Source organism: Microcaecilia unicolor, chromosome 1 (assembly GCF_901765095.1).
Source record: "Microcaecilia unicolor chromosome 1, aMicUni1.1, whole genome shotgun sequence".
Classification (NCBI taxonomy): domain Eukaryota; kingdom Metazoa; phylum Chordata; class Amphibia; order Gymnophiona; family Siphonopidae; genus Microcaecilia; species Microcaecilia unicolor.
Window position 1 is genome coordinate 253,916,685 of NC_044031.1, and position 20,885 is coordinate 253,937,569.

A 20,885-nucleotide genomic window follows, 5' to 3' on the forward strand; every position below is an offset into this window, starting at 1 on the left:
TTTACCCTTTTAACTTCGGTTCTTTTACCACTATATCCACAGAGGCGTCTCTTTTTTTCTGTTTGTTCATCCCACTTCTTGATCACTCATATTTGTGGCTTTCAGCCACAGATTTTTACTCTTGTCACATTTCCATGCACAGTTATTTCTTCAAAGTTTTTTTATTTTACAGTTCCCATCACCTTGCCTCTGTTTTATCCCACCTTCGGTTTTCATCTTTTCACTTTTCATTCATGATAGTAGTATCACGGTTTCACCGCCTTTAGTATTATAGCACTCCTGTTACTTCATGTGATATGCCCCCCTTTCTTAGCCATTGTCCCTCCTTTTCAGCCATGTATTTTTATATTTTTCTATGATTCAACACTTCCTTTTTTTCAGTTTGCAGCCACATTTTTTTACTCTTTTTTTTCACATTTCCATGCACAGTTTTTTTTTTCTTCATAGTTTTTTATTTTATAGTTCCCACCACTTTGGTTTCTTTTCTTTTGTGTATATTACTTTGTAGTTTTTGTTTATTTGATGGTGGACGTGTCTGTGTTTATTTTTGGGATGGTAGCGCCTCTATTTTATCCCATCTTTGGTTTTCATCTTTTCATTCATGATAGTAGCATCACGGTTTCACCAACTTCTTTTAGCATTATAGTGTTCCTGTCACTTCATGTGATACGCCCCCCCCTTTCTTAGCCATTGTCCCTCCTTTTCAGCTATGTATTTTTCTATGATTCAACGCTTCCTTTTTTCAGTTTGCAAGTTTCCCCGATTTTGCACTCTCCATTTTTTAGTTTAGTGTAATACAGGGTATCTTTTTTTTTACTTTTCGTTTTTTATTTTCTGTTTATTAACACCTGTTTTCCTTCATAGTATGTTGTCCAATTTTGTTAAAGTTAAATTCAACTATAATGTTTATCACACGATTTCAGTTTTCTTTTGTATATCTATATTCAGATAGATATATTATACAATACCTACTCATTTAACAATTTAGAAGTTTACTACATGACATCTATGTTTTATAATCAAACTAGTAAAAAAAAGGCCCATTTCTGACACAAATGAAACGGGCGCTAGCAAGGTTTTCCTCGGAGTGTGTATGTTTGAGAGAGTGTGTGTGTGTGTGAGAGTGACTGTGTGTGCGAGAGAGAGAGAGTATGGGTGTGAGTGTGTCTGAGAGAGAGAGTGTGTGAGAAAGAGTGTGTGCGAGTACTTGAGCCACAGTGAGTGTGTTTCACACAGATACAGTGTGTGTGAGAGAGTGTTTGTGTGAGACGGATAGAATGTGAGAGAGTATGTGTGCGATACACAGACTCTCTGTGAGAGCGAGAGTGTATGAGATCGAGAGAGTGTTTGAGAGTGACTGTGTGACACATAGAGTGAATGTGATACAGTGTGAGACTGAGTGTGTGGTAGACAGTGTATGAGAGTGAGAGAGACACTGTGTGTGTGCCAGAGATACCTCCCCCCCCCCTCCCTCTGTGTGGTCACAGGACCCCCCTCCCCCTCCCTCTCTGTGGTTGCAGGACCCCTCCCTGTTTCCCCTCCCCCCTCTCCTCTCAACTTGTGCTGTTCCTGCAGGGATATACAACACAATTTAGCAAAGAACAGTGTCTAGATGACCATTAAAAAAATTATTAATTCATGTAATCTTGTTTTAGATAACGGAATAGGCAGCTTGGAGCAATCTTCGTCTTTACTAATCTGCTCTTTTGTTTGCTTGACTGTGAGCACTAACTGCTGCAGGCACTAAGTAGGTTCAGCGAGCAGAACTAAGCATCCTACGAAGAGACATGGGAAGGGAGAGAGGAAGGAAAAGACAGATGGGAAGGGACACTAAGGGGAAAAGAGAGAAAAGGGGGCAAATACAGGGAAGGACACCAGCTGCAGGATTAGCTTATTAACGGTGAGATACAATCTGGCAGGTTTTGAAGCAAAAAAATGGCAGACAGGTGGCTCAGTTGCTTTCTTCGGCAGAGCTGACTGAAGAGAAGGCAGACACCTAGGAGCTTTTTTTTCTGTCTCATCCGTGATTTTTTTCTCTCCGGGGACATCCATGCTTGGCATAGTCGGAGGAAGCCTGCAGCTTGACAGCTCGATCAGTGAAAAGCTCCTTTTTATATCCTAACACCTGGGCTGTCAGGGACTTCAGAATATAATTTCCTAGGAGCACCGCTCCTCCTCTCACGTCACTGCCCCTGGAGTAGAACCCCGGAGGAGGAGCGGTGAGAGGAGGTGCGGATGCAGAGCTGACAGCCGATGGCTGCCTGCGGTGCCGGTGCCCAGCTTCCTTTTTGAAAGCATTTTTGCATGTTTAAGTTGGTATTTTTTGTTTTTGTTCCGACCGCTGCTGCTCAACAGGAGAAGCAGCAGTGGCCCGAAATGGCAGCTGAGCTGATGTCGGACGGAGGGGGGGTGCGGAGGGTGGAGCAGTGGCTGCGGGAGTGGTAACCTGGGGGGGGGGGGGGGGGGGGGGGGTGAGCTCCCCTCTGTTTCTGTATGCCTCCTTGTATTCAGCTTCTCCACTCTATTCCCCCCCACCAATGTGTCTCTCTCCCTCTCTTCCTTCCCTCTGCTGTGGGTTCAGCATTTCACTCCCTCTTCCTTCATCCCCTAGATATGGCATCTCTTTCCGTTCTCTTCCTTTCTCGCAGTAGGTCCAGCACCTCTCTACCTTTCCTCTAGCCCCCCCCCCCCATGGGTCAAGCGCCTATCTCTCTTACCTCCACAGCCCCTCTCTCCCTCCCCTCCAGCTCCTCCCCATGGGTCCAGCACCCCTCACCCTTCCCTCCAGCTCCAGCCCCCCTCCCCCATGGGTACAGCACCCCTCTCCCTTCCCTTCAGCTCCAGCCCCCCCTCACAGAGACCTCTCCCCCTCCCCTACAGCGCTCCTCGTCCCTGGCCCGCGGAAACGATAAAAAGTCTTGCTCCTGCATCAGCTCTAACACCGGCTCACAAAATTAGTAAAAAATTTAAGGGCTCTCACGAGCTGGTGTGAGCACATATGCGAGAAACGGTGTCTTACTTGTTCTCAGAGAAAATGAGTTTTCTAATGCACATTCCAACTAGAGAAGAAATGTCAGAACATATAAACAACTTTCCTTCACTGCAAAAACAACACCCCCCCCCCCCCCCCCCCCATGGAAGACAATGACCCTCTAAGCATGATCATTTTACTACTGCTACTGCAGTTATTATGAATTGCAGCATATCAAGAAAATAAAATGGAATGAAACTACCATCCAACACTCCAGATTTTAATGCCACTGTTCTTAATAATATCAGAATACCACCATTATAAACACTGAGAACAGCATTTTTGAAAGGATGTACAAATCAGAATGGAGACATCCAGGTTGGGACATCAGGTCCCACTAGCATTTTAGAACAGGAACTACTGGCATCAACCACTAGGGCATTAAGGAATTGAACTCCTCTATCCCTCCAGCACTTTTTTGAAACCTAGATGTACTGGGTAGCAGGAATAAATCCCAGCATCAATTTATTTGGACATACACGAGCATTCACCTTCAAAAATGGGGAAAAAGATTATATTTCAGTCCCACCCAAAACATGTCCAGAATAAACCCCTTTGTCACATACATGTTTTTCAGTTTTAGGACTTGCACAGCTCATCTTTGAAAAATCAAGATTTAGATAGTTATGCAATATAAATGGTCTAAATGCTGGGTGATGCACATTTAAAATGCAAACTGCACTTCTAAAATAAGCACCGAGTTTCATAACTATTTTACTTAACAGCAAATAAGATGTGGCCAGAATATTTCTAAAAAGTGGCCATTTTAGATAAGGGGAAGAACATTTATACTTCTAAATCGCTACTTGTATATGCAACAAAGTGGAAAGCAGCACACATTTCTATTTACACCTGCTGCAGAGGAGGCAAAACCACACATGTACGACTGCCAGGTTATGCATGCATACTTTGTATTTTACAAAGTATATATTTAAACCACAAATTCCACCCAATTTCATCCCCGAGGATGCCTACTTTAAACCCATATGAAAATGTACGTGGGATTTCTCTTTATCTATACTTTTATACAGATTTTGCACAACACGCTTCATGCTTTTTTTTTTAAACAAAGGAAGCTTTATAAGTTAAACACGTAGAAAATTTACCATAGAATTGCAAGTAAGACTTGTTTGAAGTTTAAAAACTTTGTGCAATCCTGCAGCTTCAGCCTGAGCCAATTTTTCTTCTGTCATTCTTATAACAAATTTCACAGTTGTATCAGTGTGGTACTCCTTGTAATCAGAGATCAATGCAGGGCTTTTCTCAGTCCCGTTAAGCATAGGTTCTAGCACCTGCTCTTTGTACACCTGCAGCAGAGGAGAAATATTCTTAATTCTGTGGTAATACCTGGAAGTCCCCAGTGGTTCTATTCAACAACAAAAGCACAGAGTCATCCAATTAACAAAGTAATAACTTTAACTTGCTTGGAATCCAGGCTCACATTATGTTAATCAACAGTGTAGATATGAAAATCTTTCTTTCTTTACCTTAACTAACCACATATGCAGCTTTTGCCAGCTGACTGCTTTATAATTTATCATTCAGACTGGAAATCTAAAATGGTCCCTGGGACACCTTGGACCATGTCAAAAAAGGGCTCCTATGAAAACAACTTATTCCCTATTACTGCAGGGTAGTTCTATTTATACAAGTTAAAGCTCTAAGAGAACAAGCAGGGTAGTTCTATTTATGCAAGTTAAGGCTCTAAGAGAACAAGGGAACTAAAAATTAAAAGATCAACATTCAGTGGAAGCAGAAACCAGAATAATTTAAACACTGGTGCCGACATTTAAATTAGTATGCATATCCAATACATTTAGTTTAGGCTTGCTGTTCAGTAGGCTTAACATAACACACTGACAGTGCTGAATATCAGCTGGATAAATTCAGAGTTCCCTCTCTCTCTTTGCCCCTTACTATATTGAAATTATTAGGCATTAAAAAGGATTTTCAGCTCATTATTGTCTACATAAGGACCGAAAATCCACAGATAGAAGAGTTAAGACGTTTACCAGCTACCAGTAAATGTGTAACTTCCTTTGAATATCAGCACGCAAAGGTTTTCAGAACAAAAGCATAGTAGTTCTACTGAACAAAGGCATTTAACAAATTTCTTTATAAAATACTGTTTATACCAACCTGCGTCCATGTTCTCACTGGAAGCTCTGTAATTTCTACAGTGTTCTTGTCTACCACAAATATTTCACCACTCATAGCATACTGATTCTGACCAAGTTCCTGAATCGTTCCTTTAAAATTTTTGTAGCTTGGGAGCTGGAAGTAAATAAAAGAAAAGCTACACATTTTTGTACAATATCTAATTAGGAATATAAGAACTGTCATACTGAGTCATTCCACAATATCCATCACGCCCAGCACCCTATTTTCAACAATGGGCAATCCAGGTCACAGGTACCTGGAAGGATCCCAAAAAGCAAAGTAGCAAGATTCCATGCTCCTTACACTGAGGAATAAGCAGTGAATTTCCCCAAGTCTACCTGGTTAATAACAGTTTATGGACTTTTCCATCGGGAAGTTGTCCAAACCTTTTTTAAAGCCAGCTATGCTAACTGCTTTTACTGCAACCTCTGCAGCTTAAAGAAATTTCCTATTTTGCATGTATTTGCATTCTGACCATGCTACCCTTGAACACAGTGCATTAATTGCAGATTATTTCAAGATAAACCCCCTACTACATTGGGTAGCAGTCTTAGTAAACCACTGCCACATCCTATATAATAATTCTCACCTGTATTCATGGCTGAGATGGTCTGCTAGGCTCCGAAGCCCAGGCTGACGTCACACGCAGCACTGACCAACCACACGACAGCAGCACAAGGCCCCGCCCCTGCTGCTCGCACTGCCACGCCCCTGCCCCAAGGTCGCCGCCACCGCCGCTTCCCCCTCCACCCCCCCAAGGTTGCCATCACTCCCTCCTCCATGAGGTCGCCACCGCTCCCCCCTCCATCCCCCACGAGGTCGCCGCAGCCACTGCTTCGGCCCCCCGGCCCAGCCACTTTCCCTCCAGGCCCTCCCACCCAACACAGACCTGCCAAGTCTCCTGCGAAACACGTGGCGCCAACTCCCATTTCTGGCCACTGCTGCTTCTCCTGTTCAGCAGCAGTGGCTGCTACAAAAACAAAAACAGCTGTTTTTAAAAAGCAAGCGCTGCACTGCAGGCAGCCATCAGGCATTGGCTGTCGGCTCTGCAGCCGCTCCTCTCGCCTCTCACATCACTGCCCCTGGAGGATGACCCCAGAGGAGCACAGCGAAGTCCATGATTCAATTCTCTGGTCCCAAAGCACCATGCCCATCATGGTGAAAGCGCACTGCACACTTCTGACTGCAAGACAGCCTTGGGCCTTTCTGAAGCAGACTAAAACCTATAGACACTCCACCCAGCTTTGTGTTTCTTTTCACCTAATAGGTTGGGGGCTGCCATCAGTAAACACACTTTAAATTGGCTCACAAATTGCCTCTCCTTTACTTATGCACAGGTTGGGCTGACTGTGGCGATGACATCACGACTCACAATTTCAGAGCCATGGCTGTGACAGTTGCCCACTTCAGCCTCCAGAGAAATGTGCAGAGGGCATAATGGTCTTCTATCCACACCTTCAGAAATTCTTTGGAGTCTAAAAACAAACTCCACTTCCGCTAGACCCATTTATTTCAATTCCAGGCTATTCCTTAAAGCAAAAGGTTGTAAAATGTTATAGTTTCTCATTGTTCATTGATCCTTGCCTGTTTCAGGCCATTTATTTTCTTTTTCTTCTTTTTGGACAGCCTGGCAGCTAGGGAATCCCATCAGACAATTCCACATACTGCTTGTCATCAGAGAAGTTACTCACCTCTAGCACATGTTCTCCAAAGACAGCAGGATGCTTACCCACCTCCCCTTGGAATTGCATTCTATCAGCTATTATATTAGCCTGATCTCGTATAATGGCAGCAGGCGGGAAGACGTGTGCTTGCGGCAGACTTTTAAAAGCATCTAGAAAATAGAACACTGGGAGTGTCCCCATGCCGCGGCTCTATCGGTGACATAACTCATCAGTCAGAATAAGCAACCTGCTGTCCTCAGAGAACACTTGCTACAGGTGAGTAACTTTGCTTTACTGTGGTGCACCTGTATCTCTTTTGTCTGCTGATCATACTATACAGACAAGTCAGCAAGGGGAACAGCGACAAATCAGCCCTGCCAACATTTTATTCACAAAGGCAGAACCAGTGGCAAGTTGTGGTGACTAAGTGCAAGTGCTGTACACTGTCATCTGGAGGGACCAGTTTTCAATTCCCTCCTCAGGTCTTCTGCTTGATGCAGTGAAGACAGCACTTATAGGCCGGAGGGAAGCGAGAGATCCTAGTCATTATACAACTTGGACACCAAATAGTCAGAATTTTGAGTATGGCCCTTGCCAAGGTCTGTTGCTGCAATTATATAATTAAAAGAGGAAATTAAATTGTGGGGTAGAGAATCTCTGGATAGTTGCAAATGAAGTCTTATCACAACAGATCCAAAACAGGGCTAGGAAATCCAATGGAGCAGGAAGAAATTGCTGGATTTAAAAAACACACATACAACAAGACCTTAAGAACAGCCATACAAGGTCAGACCAAAGATCCATCTAGTCCAGTATCCTGTTTCCAACAGTGGCCAATCCAGGTCTCAGTACCTGGCAGAAACCCAATTAGTAGAAACATTTCATGCTACCATTCCTGGCGCAAGCAGTGGCTTTCCCATCTCTACCTCAATAGCAGACTATGGACTCTTCCTCCAGGAACTTGTCCAAACCTTTTTTAAACCCAGATATGCTAACCGCCATTACCCACATCCTCTGGCAACAAGTTCCAGAGCATAACTATTCATTGAGTGAAAAAATATTTTCTCCTATTTGTTTTAAAAGTATTTCCATGTAAAAGTTTATAAAATATTGAAGTTCTAGTCTGTTATCCTTTGCAAATTGGAACGGCAGTATGTAGAGCTCCTGTTGGCGAATTGGATTGTGTGTAGGTTTCTGTTGCCTTTTCTATTGTATTCTGTATCGCCTGCTCTAATTGAGAATAAAGACTTCATGAAATTTAAAAAAAAAAAGTATTTCCATGTAACTTCATTGAGTGTCCCCTAATCTTTGTACTTTTACCCGTTCTACACCACTCAGGATTTATAGACCTCAATCAGAACTTCCCTCAGCCGTCTTTTCCAAGCTGAAGAGCCCTAACCACTTTAGCTTTTCTTCATGAGAGGAGTTCCATCCCCTTTATCATTTGGTCACTCTTCTTTAAACTTTTTCTATTCTATCTCTTTTTTTGAGATATGGAGACCAGAATTGAATGCAATACTCAAGGTAAAGTCGCACCATGGAGTGATAGAGGTCTTATTTACCATCCCTTTCCTAATCATTCCTAGCATCCTGTTTGCCTTTTTGGCCGCTACCATATACTGAGCAGATTCAGCATATTGTCTACAATGACACCTAGATCTTTTTCTTATGTGCTGACTCCTAAGGTAGACCCTAACATCGGGTAACTAGGATTTGGATTATTCTTCCCAATATGCCTACTTCAAATTTCTTAAATATCAAAATCTAAAGGAAAAATAAAACCTTTAAGTTAGCAGGTCTAAAAATATTATTAAGAGTTTACTTAGAGAAACTCTGGAAAGTTCGAAAAGAGAATATCAGTAGCAAATAAGCTGAAAAACTTCCTTATGCAGAAGATCACCTTCTCCTATGACAAGAATTGAGTACACTCTACCAAACAAAAATGGCTTGTATTATAAATACAACTGCTCAAAGGCCTAATAAAGAGGACGCTTACCATTGGATATGGCTCCAAGCCGTCCAGCATTCTTCTCACATTGTTCACAATCTCTCTGGCATCATAGTTTGGAAGCTTGCAGGCCCATCCTGTACCAATTCCCTCAGCACCATTAACTAGAACCATTGGAATAATAGGAATGTACCACTCAGGCTCTACACGCTGGTTATCGTCATAGAGGGACTTCAGAAGATTGTCATCCACTGTAGGAAACAGCAATCTTGCCAAAGGACTAACAATAAAAGAAGAAAACTGTGATAATATGAAACACCAACAGGGTTTGCCATATGCTTTCAGGACCTGAGATAGGTGAAAGGAAGAACCAGAAGGATTTTGTTTTTATAAACCACTAGCTTGGAATCTATGAAATAAAACCTCAATACATCTAAAAACGCAGTGAGATTAAAATGGAAGACTTACATGTGGAAAGCAGAGGCTGTGCTCACATCGTGCTCCTGCAATTCGGGTTAAATAATACACTGTAGTACATGATACCCACCAGCGAACCTTCTCAGGAGTAGCCACCACAATCTGGAATTTAGTCCCAGAGGGGTTACATCTAATTCAAGACTACCGCTACTTCAGGAATCAGGTGAAAGCCTGGCACTTATCCGAAGCATTTAATACATAGGGTAACTGACTATACACCACTCTGCACCTGGACTAGCTTGCTACACACACTGTAACTTAGACTACTTTTTTAATATCTTGTTTAACTATACGAAGATCTTGTCTTGAGTTTAGCCACCCATCAATTTATCCCAAATGAATCTGTACCTCCCATCTTGCCCCATCTAAGTATCTGCACTTGACCTCTCAGCTACACAAAGTTGTATTGTAGAAAATCATTAGCATCATATCTACGTTATTTGAATGTTCTAAAGCATACTTATTAGATGTTTCATTAATATTATGCTGACATCGTATTATATCTCTGTTACTTGAATTTCAGTGCTGTTAAATGTGTATAGTTTGATACTATTTCATGGTAATCCTAATAGGTTTTAATTTGCTGTTCTCATTTATTGTATTTATGTTTGGTCATTTTTACTATAGTTATGCTGTTTAACAAAATTATAAGTTTTATGTTAAACTGTACCTGCTGTATTCCACCTTGGGTGATTCTCTTCATAAAGGCAGTAAATAAATCTCACATCAAATTATTATGCCTGATATCCACTGAAAGGGGGAGGACTTCTGGCGTTACAGGGTTGGAACCACCTAGCCATTTAATATATATGTCTAATCAGCAATACTCAGCAGCTAATAGTATACATGTAAGTGGACCACACAAATAGATATAACTTGAATTGCCCAATTTAGATGTTTTAGTTGGAGGAATGTGCTCGATCACTACTGATGGCCTCAAAATGGCTTCCAGTAAAAAATATGTACATTTTTGTGATTTTTTAAGTCTGAGTACTCAGAAGTCAACTAATATTACCAGCTATTCACATAAGTAAGTGCCAAGTAGATGTCTTCAATCCTCCCAAGATATCTTAAAGCAGCTGAGATGGCGAGCCAAGGCATTCTGGGATATTCATGGTGGGACAAAAATTGTGGAATTTTCTTCTGTGGAATTGCAGGAAGCAAATATCTTCTGATGTTTCAGAAACAGTTGAAAACTATTTTGTTTCCATGGTAAGGCTGGACAAGATGACTTCACCATATAGGAGAGAACAGAGTTAGACAGCAATGTCCTGGGCTTCCTTATAGTTGAGAATGTGGTTACTATTGATTATTATTTTTTTTTTTGTTACATTTGTACCCTGCGCTTTCCCACTCATGGCAGGCTCAATGCGACTTACATATTGTATACAGGTACTTATTTGTACCTGGGGCAATGGAGGGTTAAGTGACTTGCCCAGAGTCATAAGGAGCTGCCTGTGCCTGAGGTGGGAATCGAACTCAGTTCCTCAGTTCCCCAGGACCAAAGTCCACCACCCTAACCACTAGGCCACTCCTCCACTCTATTATCATCTATTTTGTTGCAAACCATCTTGAAAAAGCTGTACAGCATTGGTGGCATATAAGATTTTACAACCTGAAGTACCACCCAAATGGATGATACTGCTAATATAGGTATGATTTCAAAACTAAAAGATGTCAAATTATGCATTCTCTATGCGGCTGATTATTTACCTCTGTGGAACTACAGATCTCTAGGAACCCATGCTACTTGACAGTGACCATCAGAAACAAGTTACCTCAGCATTGTGAAGATGTAACGAGGACTTGCAGCATCCTTGCCACCATGAAGCCTGGTGCCAAACTGACCAATGGGTTGCAGTAGATTAACATTGTTACTGCCAACAAAGTTCTGTGCCAAGTTGACAATGGTCATCATCAAAGCTTGCTAAAAAGAAGCAAATCAAGATAATTAAATCTAACCTCTCACATATAATGTGATATGAACTATGGGGGATTGATTTCAGTTGGTGGCGGCGAGTGTTTTATTGTTGTTGTTTTTATGGCCCAGATATCCAATGCTGGCCATATCCAGGCACCAGTATTGAATGTCCGGGTTATGCGGCCAGCTCTCTCTTATGTGATATTCAGCACTTAGTCCTGTTATCTAAGCAGTGTTGATTATGCAGTTGACATTTATGCAGTCCAATTTGACCACTAAACTCAGGTGCTGAATATCAGCACTTAACCGCATAACTGCAGACTCTGCCCTCAGACCACCCACAAAATAGCTTTTTTTTAGCCATCAGTGGTGTTATTCAGCACCACTAACTAGTTAAGTGCCACTGAATATCAGCAGATAGCTCTACACAAGTGACTTAACTGGCCAAGAGCCATTTCTGGTCGGTGAAATCGTTTTGAATATCGACTCCTATGTTTTTAAACAGATCATAACTGTGGTGTTCTAGAAATAGAAAACAGCTTCCAATATGATTTTACTAGCTTTTGATTTTGAATGTTTAAGTAAACAGGTTCTCAAAATATTTCATTTTCTTATCAAAACTCACCTCCCCATGGTGATAGGCTGACATTTCTGAAACAGATCCAGCCAACTGAGCAACTTTGACCTCACGTTTGTCATTTCTCTTGAAGCAAGTAAACAAAACTTTGCGCTGTCCTGGTTTAAACCCTATTCAAACAAAAATTGTCTTTAAGTGATGTTATCAGCTACATGGAATATCAAACAGACCTCAGGCTTGCAAATTCCATTTTAGGATAAAGAAAATGCACAGGGATGACCCTGTATCATCACTTTAGATATATCATTAAGTGCATTTGTTCAAGTTAAAACATATATATTTTTGCTAATGTATTGTTAGCTTAAAGTACATGTTTATATACAATTGGTATCAGAAAATGAGACTAAACAGTCCAAAACATACATATTTCTATACATATATGGAAAAGTTAATATAAAACTGAAATTTCTACGATTTAGTATATTCAGACACAGTTCCTAGGTTTTGCTTAATATATACTACTACCACTTATTTCTATAGTGCTACTAGACGTATGTCTCTAAAAATTAAGTCAATGGTAATGCATAAATTTATTTTTATGGCTTTAATGCCATGCTTGCTCCATTTGCTTGCCAACTGTGATATTTGGATTAACCCATGATTTTGGGCGATTTTTAATTTGCAGGTTGGTGGCAGCAGACATGACGACAATATGTCTAATTTTTTTCAATTGCTAGATGCTCTGGGCTGGAAACAAATTATATTGGAGCCAATCCACATAGCTAGCCATACTTTAAATTTAGTTTTTGAGGATAAATTGGCGTCTGCCCAGAGTTTGGGATCACCGAGGTGAGAACGTTTCCTTGGTCTGATCATTATTTAGTTAAATAGTTTATGAAGCTGTAAAAGCACGATAACAGTACCCTCACGTCAAGCTGTTTTGAAAGTTATCTTTCACAGGACTCATTTGAGTTGTCGGATTTGAAGGTGGCGCTCAACACAAACCTAAGTTTGATGGCTCAAACATCTCCATGGCTATTTAGTAAATCGGTAATTAGTGCAACTGGTTTTCTGCATGAGATTGCACAGCCAATTTCTTGAAAACGGGCTTCAGTTCACCGGAAAGGAAATTTGGGACTAGGCTGCTCTTGGTGAGGTCCTAGAGAGGATTTCAGTGGGATCAACACTGATGTCTTTTTCGAAGCAGCATATTTTACGATGGTCAGTGATGTGAACTCAGGACAGTATTTGAAGGTGCTGGCTTGCTTGCTTGTCATGGCTAATTAAAAAATGAAGTGAAATTAAAGGAAAAAAATATTTATAGAGACCTGGTAAATGTGGAAAAAAAAACTGAGGCAACAGGAGGAACACAAACAATTCAACAAAACATAGCAAAACTTGAAAAAAATTTCCAATTAAAAAAAAAAAAAAAAACCTGACTCGAGATCCAAAAGCAATTTCATAAAGCGAATGCTACATACCTGTAGAAGGTATTCTCCGAGGACAGCAGGCTGATTGTTCTCACTGATGGGTGACGTCCACGGCAGCCCCTCCAATCGGAACACTTTCTAGCAAAGTCCTTTGCTAGTCCTCGCGCGCCGATGCGCACCGCGCATGCGTGGCCGTCTTCCCGCCCGAACCGGCTCGTGCCGGCCAGTCTCATATGTAGCAAGACAAAGACAAGGGAAGACACAACTCCAAAGGGGAGGCGGGCGGGTTTGTGAGAACAATCAGCCTGCTGTCCTCGGAGAATACCTTCTACAGGTATGTAGCATTCGCTTTCTCCGAGGACAAGCAGGCTGCTTGTTCTCACTGATGGGGTATCCCTAGCCCCCAGGCTCACTCAAACAACAACCATGGTCAATTGGGCCTCGCAACGGCGAGGACATAACTGAGATTGACCTAAAAAATTTACCAACTAACTGAGAGGGCAGCCTGGAACAGAACAAACATGGGCCTAGGGGGGTGGAGTTGGATTCTAAACCCCGAACAGATTCTGAAGCACTGACTGCCCGAACCGACTGTCGCGTCGGGTATCCTGCTGCAGGCAGTAATGAGATGTGAATGTGTGGACAGATGACCACGTCGCAGCTTTGCAAATCTCTTCAATAGTGGCTGACTTCAAGTGGGCAACCGACGCTGCCATGGCTCTAACATTATGAGCCGTGACATGACCCTCAAGAGCCAGCCCAGCCTGGGCGTAAGTGAAGGAAATGCAATCTGCTAGCCAATTGGATATGGTGCGTTTTCCCACAGCCACTCCCCTCCTGTTGGGATCAAAAGAAACAAAATAATTGGGCGGACTGTCTGTTGGGCTGTGTCCGCTCCAGATAGAAGGCCAATGCTCTCTTGCAGTCCAATGTGTGCAGCTGACGTTCAGCAGGGCAGGAATGAGGACGGGGAAAGAATGTTGGCAAGACAATTGACTGGTTCAGATGGAACTCCGACACAACCTTTGGCAAGAACTTAGGGTGAGTGCGGAGGACTACTCTGTTATGATGAAATTTGGTGTAAGGGGCCTGGGCTACCAGGGCCTGAAGCTCACTGACTCTACAAGCTGAAGTAACTGCCACCAAGAAAATGACCTTCCAGGTCAAGTACTTCAGATGGCAGGAATTCAGTGGCTCAAAAGGAGGTTTCATCAGCTGGGTGAGAACGACATTGAGATCCCATGACACTGTAGGAGGCTTGACAGGGGGCTTTAACAAAAGCAAACCTCTCATGAAGCGAACAACTAAAGGCTGTCCTGAGATCGGCTTACCTTCCACACGGTAATGGTATGCACTGATTGCACTAAGGTGAACCCTTACAGAGTTGGTCTTGAGACCAGACTCAGACAAGTGCAGAAGGTATTCAAGCAGGGTCTGTGTAGGACAAGAGCGAGGATCTAGGCCTTGCTGTCACACCAGACGGCAAACCTCCTCCATAGAAAGAAGTAACTCCTCTTAGTGGAATCTTTCCTGGAAACAAGCAAGATGCGGGAGACACCCTCTGACAGACCCAAAGAGGCAAAGTCTACGCTCTCAACATCCAGGCCGTGAGAGCCAGGGACCGGAGGTTGGGATGCAGAACTGAGGGACTTTGTGGTTGGCTGGAGATGCAAAGAGATCTACCAAGGGGGTGCCCCACACCTGGAAGATCTGTCGCACTACAGGGGAATTGAGCGACCACTCGTGAGGTTGCATAATCCTGCTCAACCTGTCGGCCAGACTGTTGTTTACGCCTGCCAGATATGTGGCTTGGAGCACCATGCCGTGACGGCGAGCCCAGAGCCACATGCTGACGGCTTCCTGACACAGGGGGCAAGATCCGGTGCCCCCCTGCTTGTTGATGTAATACATGGCAACCTGGTTGTCTGTCTGAATTTCGATAATTTGGTGGGACAGCCGATCTCTGAAAGCCTTCAGAGCGTTCCAGATCGCTCGTAACTCCAGAAGATTGATCTGCAGATCGCGTTCCTGGAGGGACCAGCTTCCTTGGGTGTGAAGCCCATCGACATGAGCTCCCCACCCCAGGAGAGACGCATCCGTGGTCAGCACTTTTTGTGGCTGAGGAATTTGGAAAGGACGTCCCAGAGTCAAATTGGACCAAATCGTCCACCAATACAGGGATTTGAGAAAACTCGTGGACAGGTGGATCACGTCTTCTAGATCCCCAGCAGCCTGAAACCACTGGGAAGCTAGGGTCCATTGAGCAGATCTCATGTGAAGGCGGGCCATGGGAGTCACATGAACTGTGGAGGCCATGTGGCCCAGCAATCTCAACATCTGCCGAGCTGTGATCTGCTGGGACGCTCGCACCCGCGAGACGAGGGACAACAAGTTGTTGGCTCTCGTCTCTGGGAGACAGGCGCGAGCCGTCCGAGAATCCAGCAGAGCTCCTATGAATTCGAGTTTCTGCACTGGGAGAAGATGGGACTTTGGATAATTTATCACAAACCCCAGTAGCTCCAGGAGGCGAATAGTCATCTGCATGGACTGCAGGGCTCCTGCCTCGGATGTGTTCTTCACCAGCCAAACGTCGAGATATGGGAACACGTGTAACCCCAAGTCTGCGAAGTGCCGCTGCTACTACAGCCAAGCACTTCGTGAACACTCTGGGCGCAGAGGCGAGCCCAAAGGGTAGCACACAGTACTGGAAGTGACGTGTGCCCAGCTGAAATCGCAGATACTGTCTGTGAGCTGGCAGTATCGGGATGTGCGTGTAGGCGTCCTTCAAGTCCAGAGAGCATAGCCAATCGTTTTCCTGAATCATGGGGAGAAGGGTGCCCAGGGAAAGCATCCTGAACTTTTCTTTGACCAGATATTTGTTCAGGGCCCTTAGGTCTAGGATGGGACGCATCCCCCCTGTTTTCTTTTCCACAAGGAAAGACCTGGAATAGAATCCCAGCCCTTCTTGCCCGGATGGCACGGGCTCGAACGCATTGGCGCTGAGAAGGGCGGAGAGTTCCTCTGCAAGTACCTGCTTGTGTTGGAAGCTGTACGATTGAGCTCCCGGTGGACAATTTGGAGGTTTTGAGGCCAAATTGAGGGTGTATCCTTGCCGGACTATTTGGAGAACCCACTGATCGGAGGTTATGAGAGGCCACCTTTGGTGAAAAGCTTTCAACCTCCCTCCGACTGGCAGGTCGCCCGGCACTGACACTTGGATGTCGGCTATGATCTGCTGGAGCCAGTCAAAAGCTCGTCCCTTGCTTTTGCTGGGGAGCCGAGGGGCCTTGCTGAGGCGCACGCTGCTGACGAGAGCGAGCGCGCTGGGGCTTAGCCTGGGCCGCAGGCTGTCGAGAAGGAGGATTGTACCTACGCTTACCAGAAGAGTAGGGAACAGTCTTCCTTCCCCCAAAAAATCTTCTACCTGTAGAGGTAGAGGCTGAAGTCTGCCGGCGGGAGAACTTGTCGAATGCGGTGTCCCGCTGGTGGAGCTGCTCTACCACCTGCTCGACTTTTTCTCCAAAAATATTATCCGCACGGCAAGGCGAGTCCGCAATCCGCTGCTGGATTCTATTCTCCAGGTCGGAGGCACGCAGCCATGAGAGTCTGCGCATCACCACACCTTGAGCAGCGGCCCTGGACGCAACATCAAAGGTGTCATACACCCCTCTGGCCAGGAATTTTCTGCACGCCTTCAGCTGCCTGACCACCTCCTGAAATGGCTTGGCTTGCTCAGGAGGGAGCTTGTCCACCAAGCCCGCCAACTGCCGCACATTGTTCCGCATGTGTATGCTCGTGTAGAGCTGGTAGGACTGAATCTTGGCCACGAGCATAGAAGAATGGTAGGCCTTCCTCCCAAAGGAGTCCAAGGTTCTAGAGTCCTTGCCCGGGGGCGCCGAAGCATGCTCCCTAGAACTCTTGGCCTTCTTTAGGGCCAAATCCACAACTCCAGAGTCATGAGGCAACTGAGTGCGCATCAGCTCTGGGTCCTCATGGATCCGGTACTGGGACTCGATCTTCTTGGGAATGGGGGGATTACTTAATGGCTTGGTCCAGTTCGCCAGCAATGTCTTTTTGAGGACATGATGCATGGGTACTGTGGACGCTTCCTTAGGTGGAGAAGGATAGTCCAGGAGCTCAAACATTTCAGCCCTGGGCTTGTCCTCCACAACCACCGGGAAGGGGATGGCCGTAGACATCTCTCGGACAAAGGAAGCGAAAGACAGACTCTCAGGAGGAGAAAGCTGTCTTTCAGGAGAGGGAGTGGGATCGGAAGGAAGACCCTCAGACTCCTCGTCAGAGAAATATCTGATGTCTTCTTCCTCTTCCCACGAGGCTTCACCATCGGTGTCAGACACAAGTTCACGGACCTGTGTCTGCAACCGTGCCCAGCTCGACTCCGTGGAACCACGGCCACAGTGGGAGCGTCGAGAGGTAGACTCCCTCGCCCGCACCGGCGAAGCTCCCTCCGCCGACGTAGTCGGGGAGCCTTCCTGGGAGGCTACAGCACTCGGTACCGCAAGCGGCACCGATGTCGGAGACCTCACCCCGGACAATGGGCCAGCCGGCGCCTCGCTCGACGGTACCGGTGGCGCAAGCACCCCTGGTACCGGAGGGGTAGGGCGCAACAGCGCTCCCAGGATCTCTGGGAGAACGGCCCGGAGGCTCTCGTGCAGACGGGCTGTGGAAAAAGACATGGAAGCCGATGCAGGAGTCGATGTCAGAACCTGTTCTGGGCGTGGAGGCTGTTCCGGGCTGTCCAAAGGGGAGCGCATCGACACCTCTTGAACAGAGGGCGAGCGGTCCTCTCGGTGCCGATGCTTACTGGGTGCCGACTCCCTCGGCGACCCAGAGCTCTCGGTGCAGACACGGGAAGGGGACCGATGACGATGCTTCTTCGATTTTTTGGAGCGAAGCACTTCACCGGAGCTTCCCGGCACCGACGAGGAGGACGTAGAATCCAGCCGTCTCTTCCTCGGGGCCGAAGCCGAAGAGGGTCGGTCTCGGGGGGGCTGTACCGCAGGAGCCCTCAGGGTAGGGGGAGACCCACCCGAAGGCTCACCGCCACCAGCAGGGGAATGGACAGCCCTCACCTGCACTCCAGACGAAGCACCACCGTCCGACAACATCAGCAGACGAGGAGGTCTCGATACTACCGACGCCGACGCAGCCCTCCGATGTCGCCCCGATGCAGAGGGCCGATGCCTCGATGCACTCGATGCAATCGGGGGCGAGGATGAAGGTCCGGGCGCCGACGACGTCGAAGCAGTCGATACTCCCGGTGCCGATGCCGACGAAGAGCCCGAGAACAGAACGTTCCACTGGGCTAATCTCGCTACCTGAGTCCGCTTTTGCAAAAGAGAACACAGACTACAGGCCTGAGGGCGGTGCCCAGCCCCCAGACACTGAAGACACGACGCGTGCCTGTCAGTGAGCAAGATTACCCGGGCGCACTGGGTGCACTTCTTGAAGCCGCTGGAAGACTTCGATGTCATGGGCGGAAAAATCGCGCCAGCGAGATCAAAACTCGAAATGGCGAAAATGGCACCACAAAAATAGGGGGAAGAAAAATTTCGACCGAGGCCTAAATAGGGCCTACCCCGACGACGAAAGAAAACTTACCGGGGCAAAAACTAGAAGTACGGGAAGGGAGAAAACCATAAAGGTCTCCTTCCGACACCTTTTTTTTTTTTTTTTTAAGAACGAAGTCGATAAACGACGCGCGAGGTCAACTTTGGGGCGCGAACGGCGAAACACGACCATACCGAGCGCGGACAAAAGAAGACTGGCCGGCACGAGCCGGTTCGGGCGGGAAGATGGCCGCGCATGCGCGGTGCGCATCGGCGCGCGAGGACTAGCAAAGGACTTTGCTAGAAAGTGTTCCGATTGGAGGGGCTGCCGTGGACGTCACCCATCAGTGAGAACAAGCAGCCTGCTTGTCCTTGGAGAATAGGCCATTTAATGTATGCATTTTTCATTTGAAAAATGACCCTATGGAAAGTACACACACATATATTTACTATTTAGGACACAAATTTCCCATCTTATATGTGTGTCTTATGAAGTCCTAACAATCCCCCCATCCCAATCCATACTCAAGACTGTCTCTGCTCTGTTCAGATAAAATAAAACTACATATTGTATGCGCCTATGCATATCTATTTCTGGGCAAAAATCATGGTTCTACTCACAGATATCCTTGTAAAATAACTTCTTGAGAGTAAAATATTAAAATTTCTACTTGAAGCCAAGACAAAAATTACTACAAACACAAAAGACACAGAGCCTGCTAGGGTGATCACCACTGTGTACACAAAACACCACAAAGTTTCTTCTTCCCAGCACCACACATGGTTACATCATTTGTCTGATTGATGTAGTGGACCTGTTTTTTTTTTTATTTTTTGTTACATTTGTACCCCGCGCTTTCCCACTCATGGCAGGCCCAATGTGGCTTACATGGGGCAATGGAGGGTTAAGTGACTTGCCCAGAGTCACAAGGAGCTGCCTTTATCCTTCAGAGATTACATGAAGCATTACTAGAAAAATAGAATTAAGCCAAAGGTTTTAACACTACAACACTGATGCACTTACCATCAACAAGAGATGGAATGGATCGCTCATTGTCAGAGTTTGAGAAGAGAATTAGCTCCTTATTAATGAAATCATTGTAAGTCAAGTGTTTTGTTGCTGTTCCATACAAGAATTGCTAAGGGCAAAACATAATACAAACATTGCTGAGCATCAACACTGGATCAAGTATTTCCCCTCTAATAACCCATACCCAAACTAATACTATCATCTTCTTACTTAAAACTTACCTCTGGCAAGCCATGCAGCCTGCGCTGTCGTCTATCTTCCATAAAGTTTGTCAGCCATTCCTTTCTGTCATCAATCTTCTTTTTACTAAAAGCCTTTAGAAAACAAGAGTGTTGATCACCTACAATACTAATAGTTTTCATGACAGACTTACAAGAAAGCTTTTTAAAAGATCTCCTTCCCCCCGCAAAAAAAAAACACACACACCAGACTCAGGACTTGGTGGAGATCCTTGTTTATAGGGCTGACACCGTCAGTACATGGTACCACTGACATGCTCAGGACTGTGAGTAGACAGGGAGAAAAATCTACCATTGCAAAGATGACCTCTGCCGCAATCTAGCAGCACAAAGGCTCACTGTCATTGGAAGGGAAAAATCAAAATTCTCTCTCTCAGAAAAGAGACTGCACATAAACATTAAAACTGGGTTAAATTACATCACTGATGCACAAGAAATACAATGCAAATTGAAATATAATGCAAATTTTAATTGTTTTTCTGTTTTATAGTACACACAGCAACAACAAAGATTCCGTGAAGTGTGCCCAGATGGGAGCAAAGAGATGGCCTCAGATCGGAGAAAGCAAAAATTTACTGACAGGACTCGACCCAGCCCATGTTTCGGCTGGATGCCTGCGTAAGGGGTCATATCTTTATGGGCTTCCACAAATCTGCTCAATTCTACAAAACACAAGCAAAAGGTAGCATTCCATTTGGGATTTTGTTGGATAACACACACTAACCTTTGACAGGCTCTATGCAGCAAGTAACGCCTCCTAGAGCTGCTGTCACTGCAGCTTCCTGAACTGGCTATGATGTTCCCAGTAGTCCAGATACACCCTTTCCTTAGAATGCAC

The 20,885-nt window shown here is 45.2% G+C and overlaps 1 protein-coding gene across 1 annotated transcript in view; it reads right to left on the bottom strand.

The window, feature by feature from the left end:
* Positions 1-20,885, bottom strand: part of TOP2B (DNA topoisomerase II beta) — a 507,457-nt gene that overhangs the window by 219,428 nt on the left and 267,144 nt on the right. The window contains 7 exon segments of the mRNA XM_030205679.1: positions 4,138-4,338; positions 5,171-5,305; positions 8,852-9,083; positions 11,059-11,207; positions 11,827-11,948; positions 19,803-19,917; positions 20,030-20,122. Of these exon segments, the coding sequence (XP_030061539.1) occupies positions 4,138-4,338; positions 5,171-5,305; positions 8,852-9,083; positions 11,059-11,207; positions 11,827-11,948; positions 19,803-19,917; positions 20,030-20,122 (1,047 nt within the window).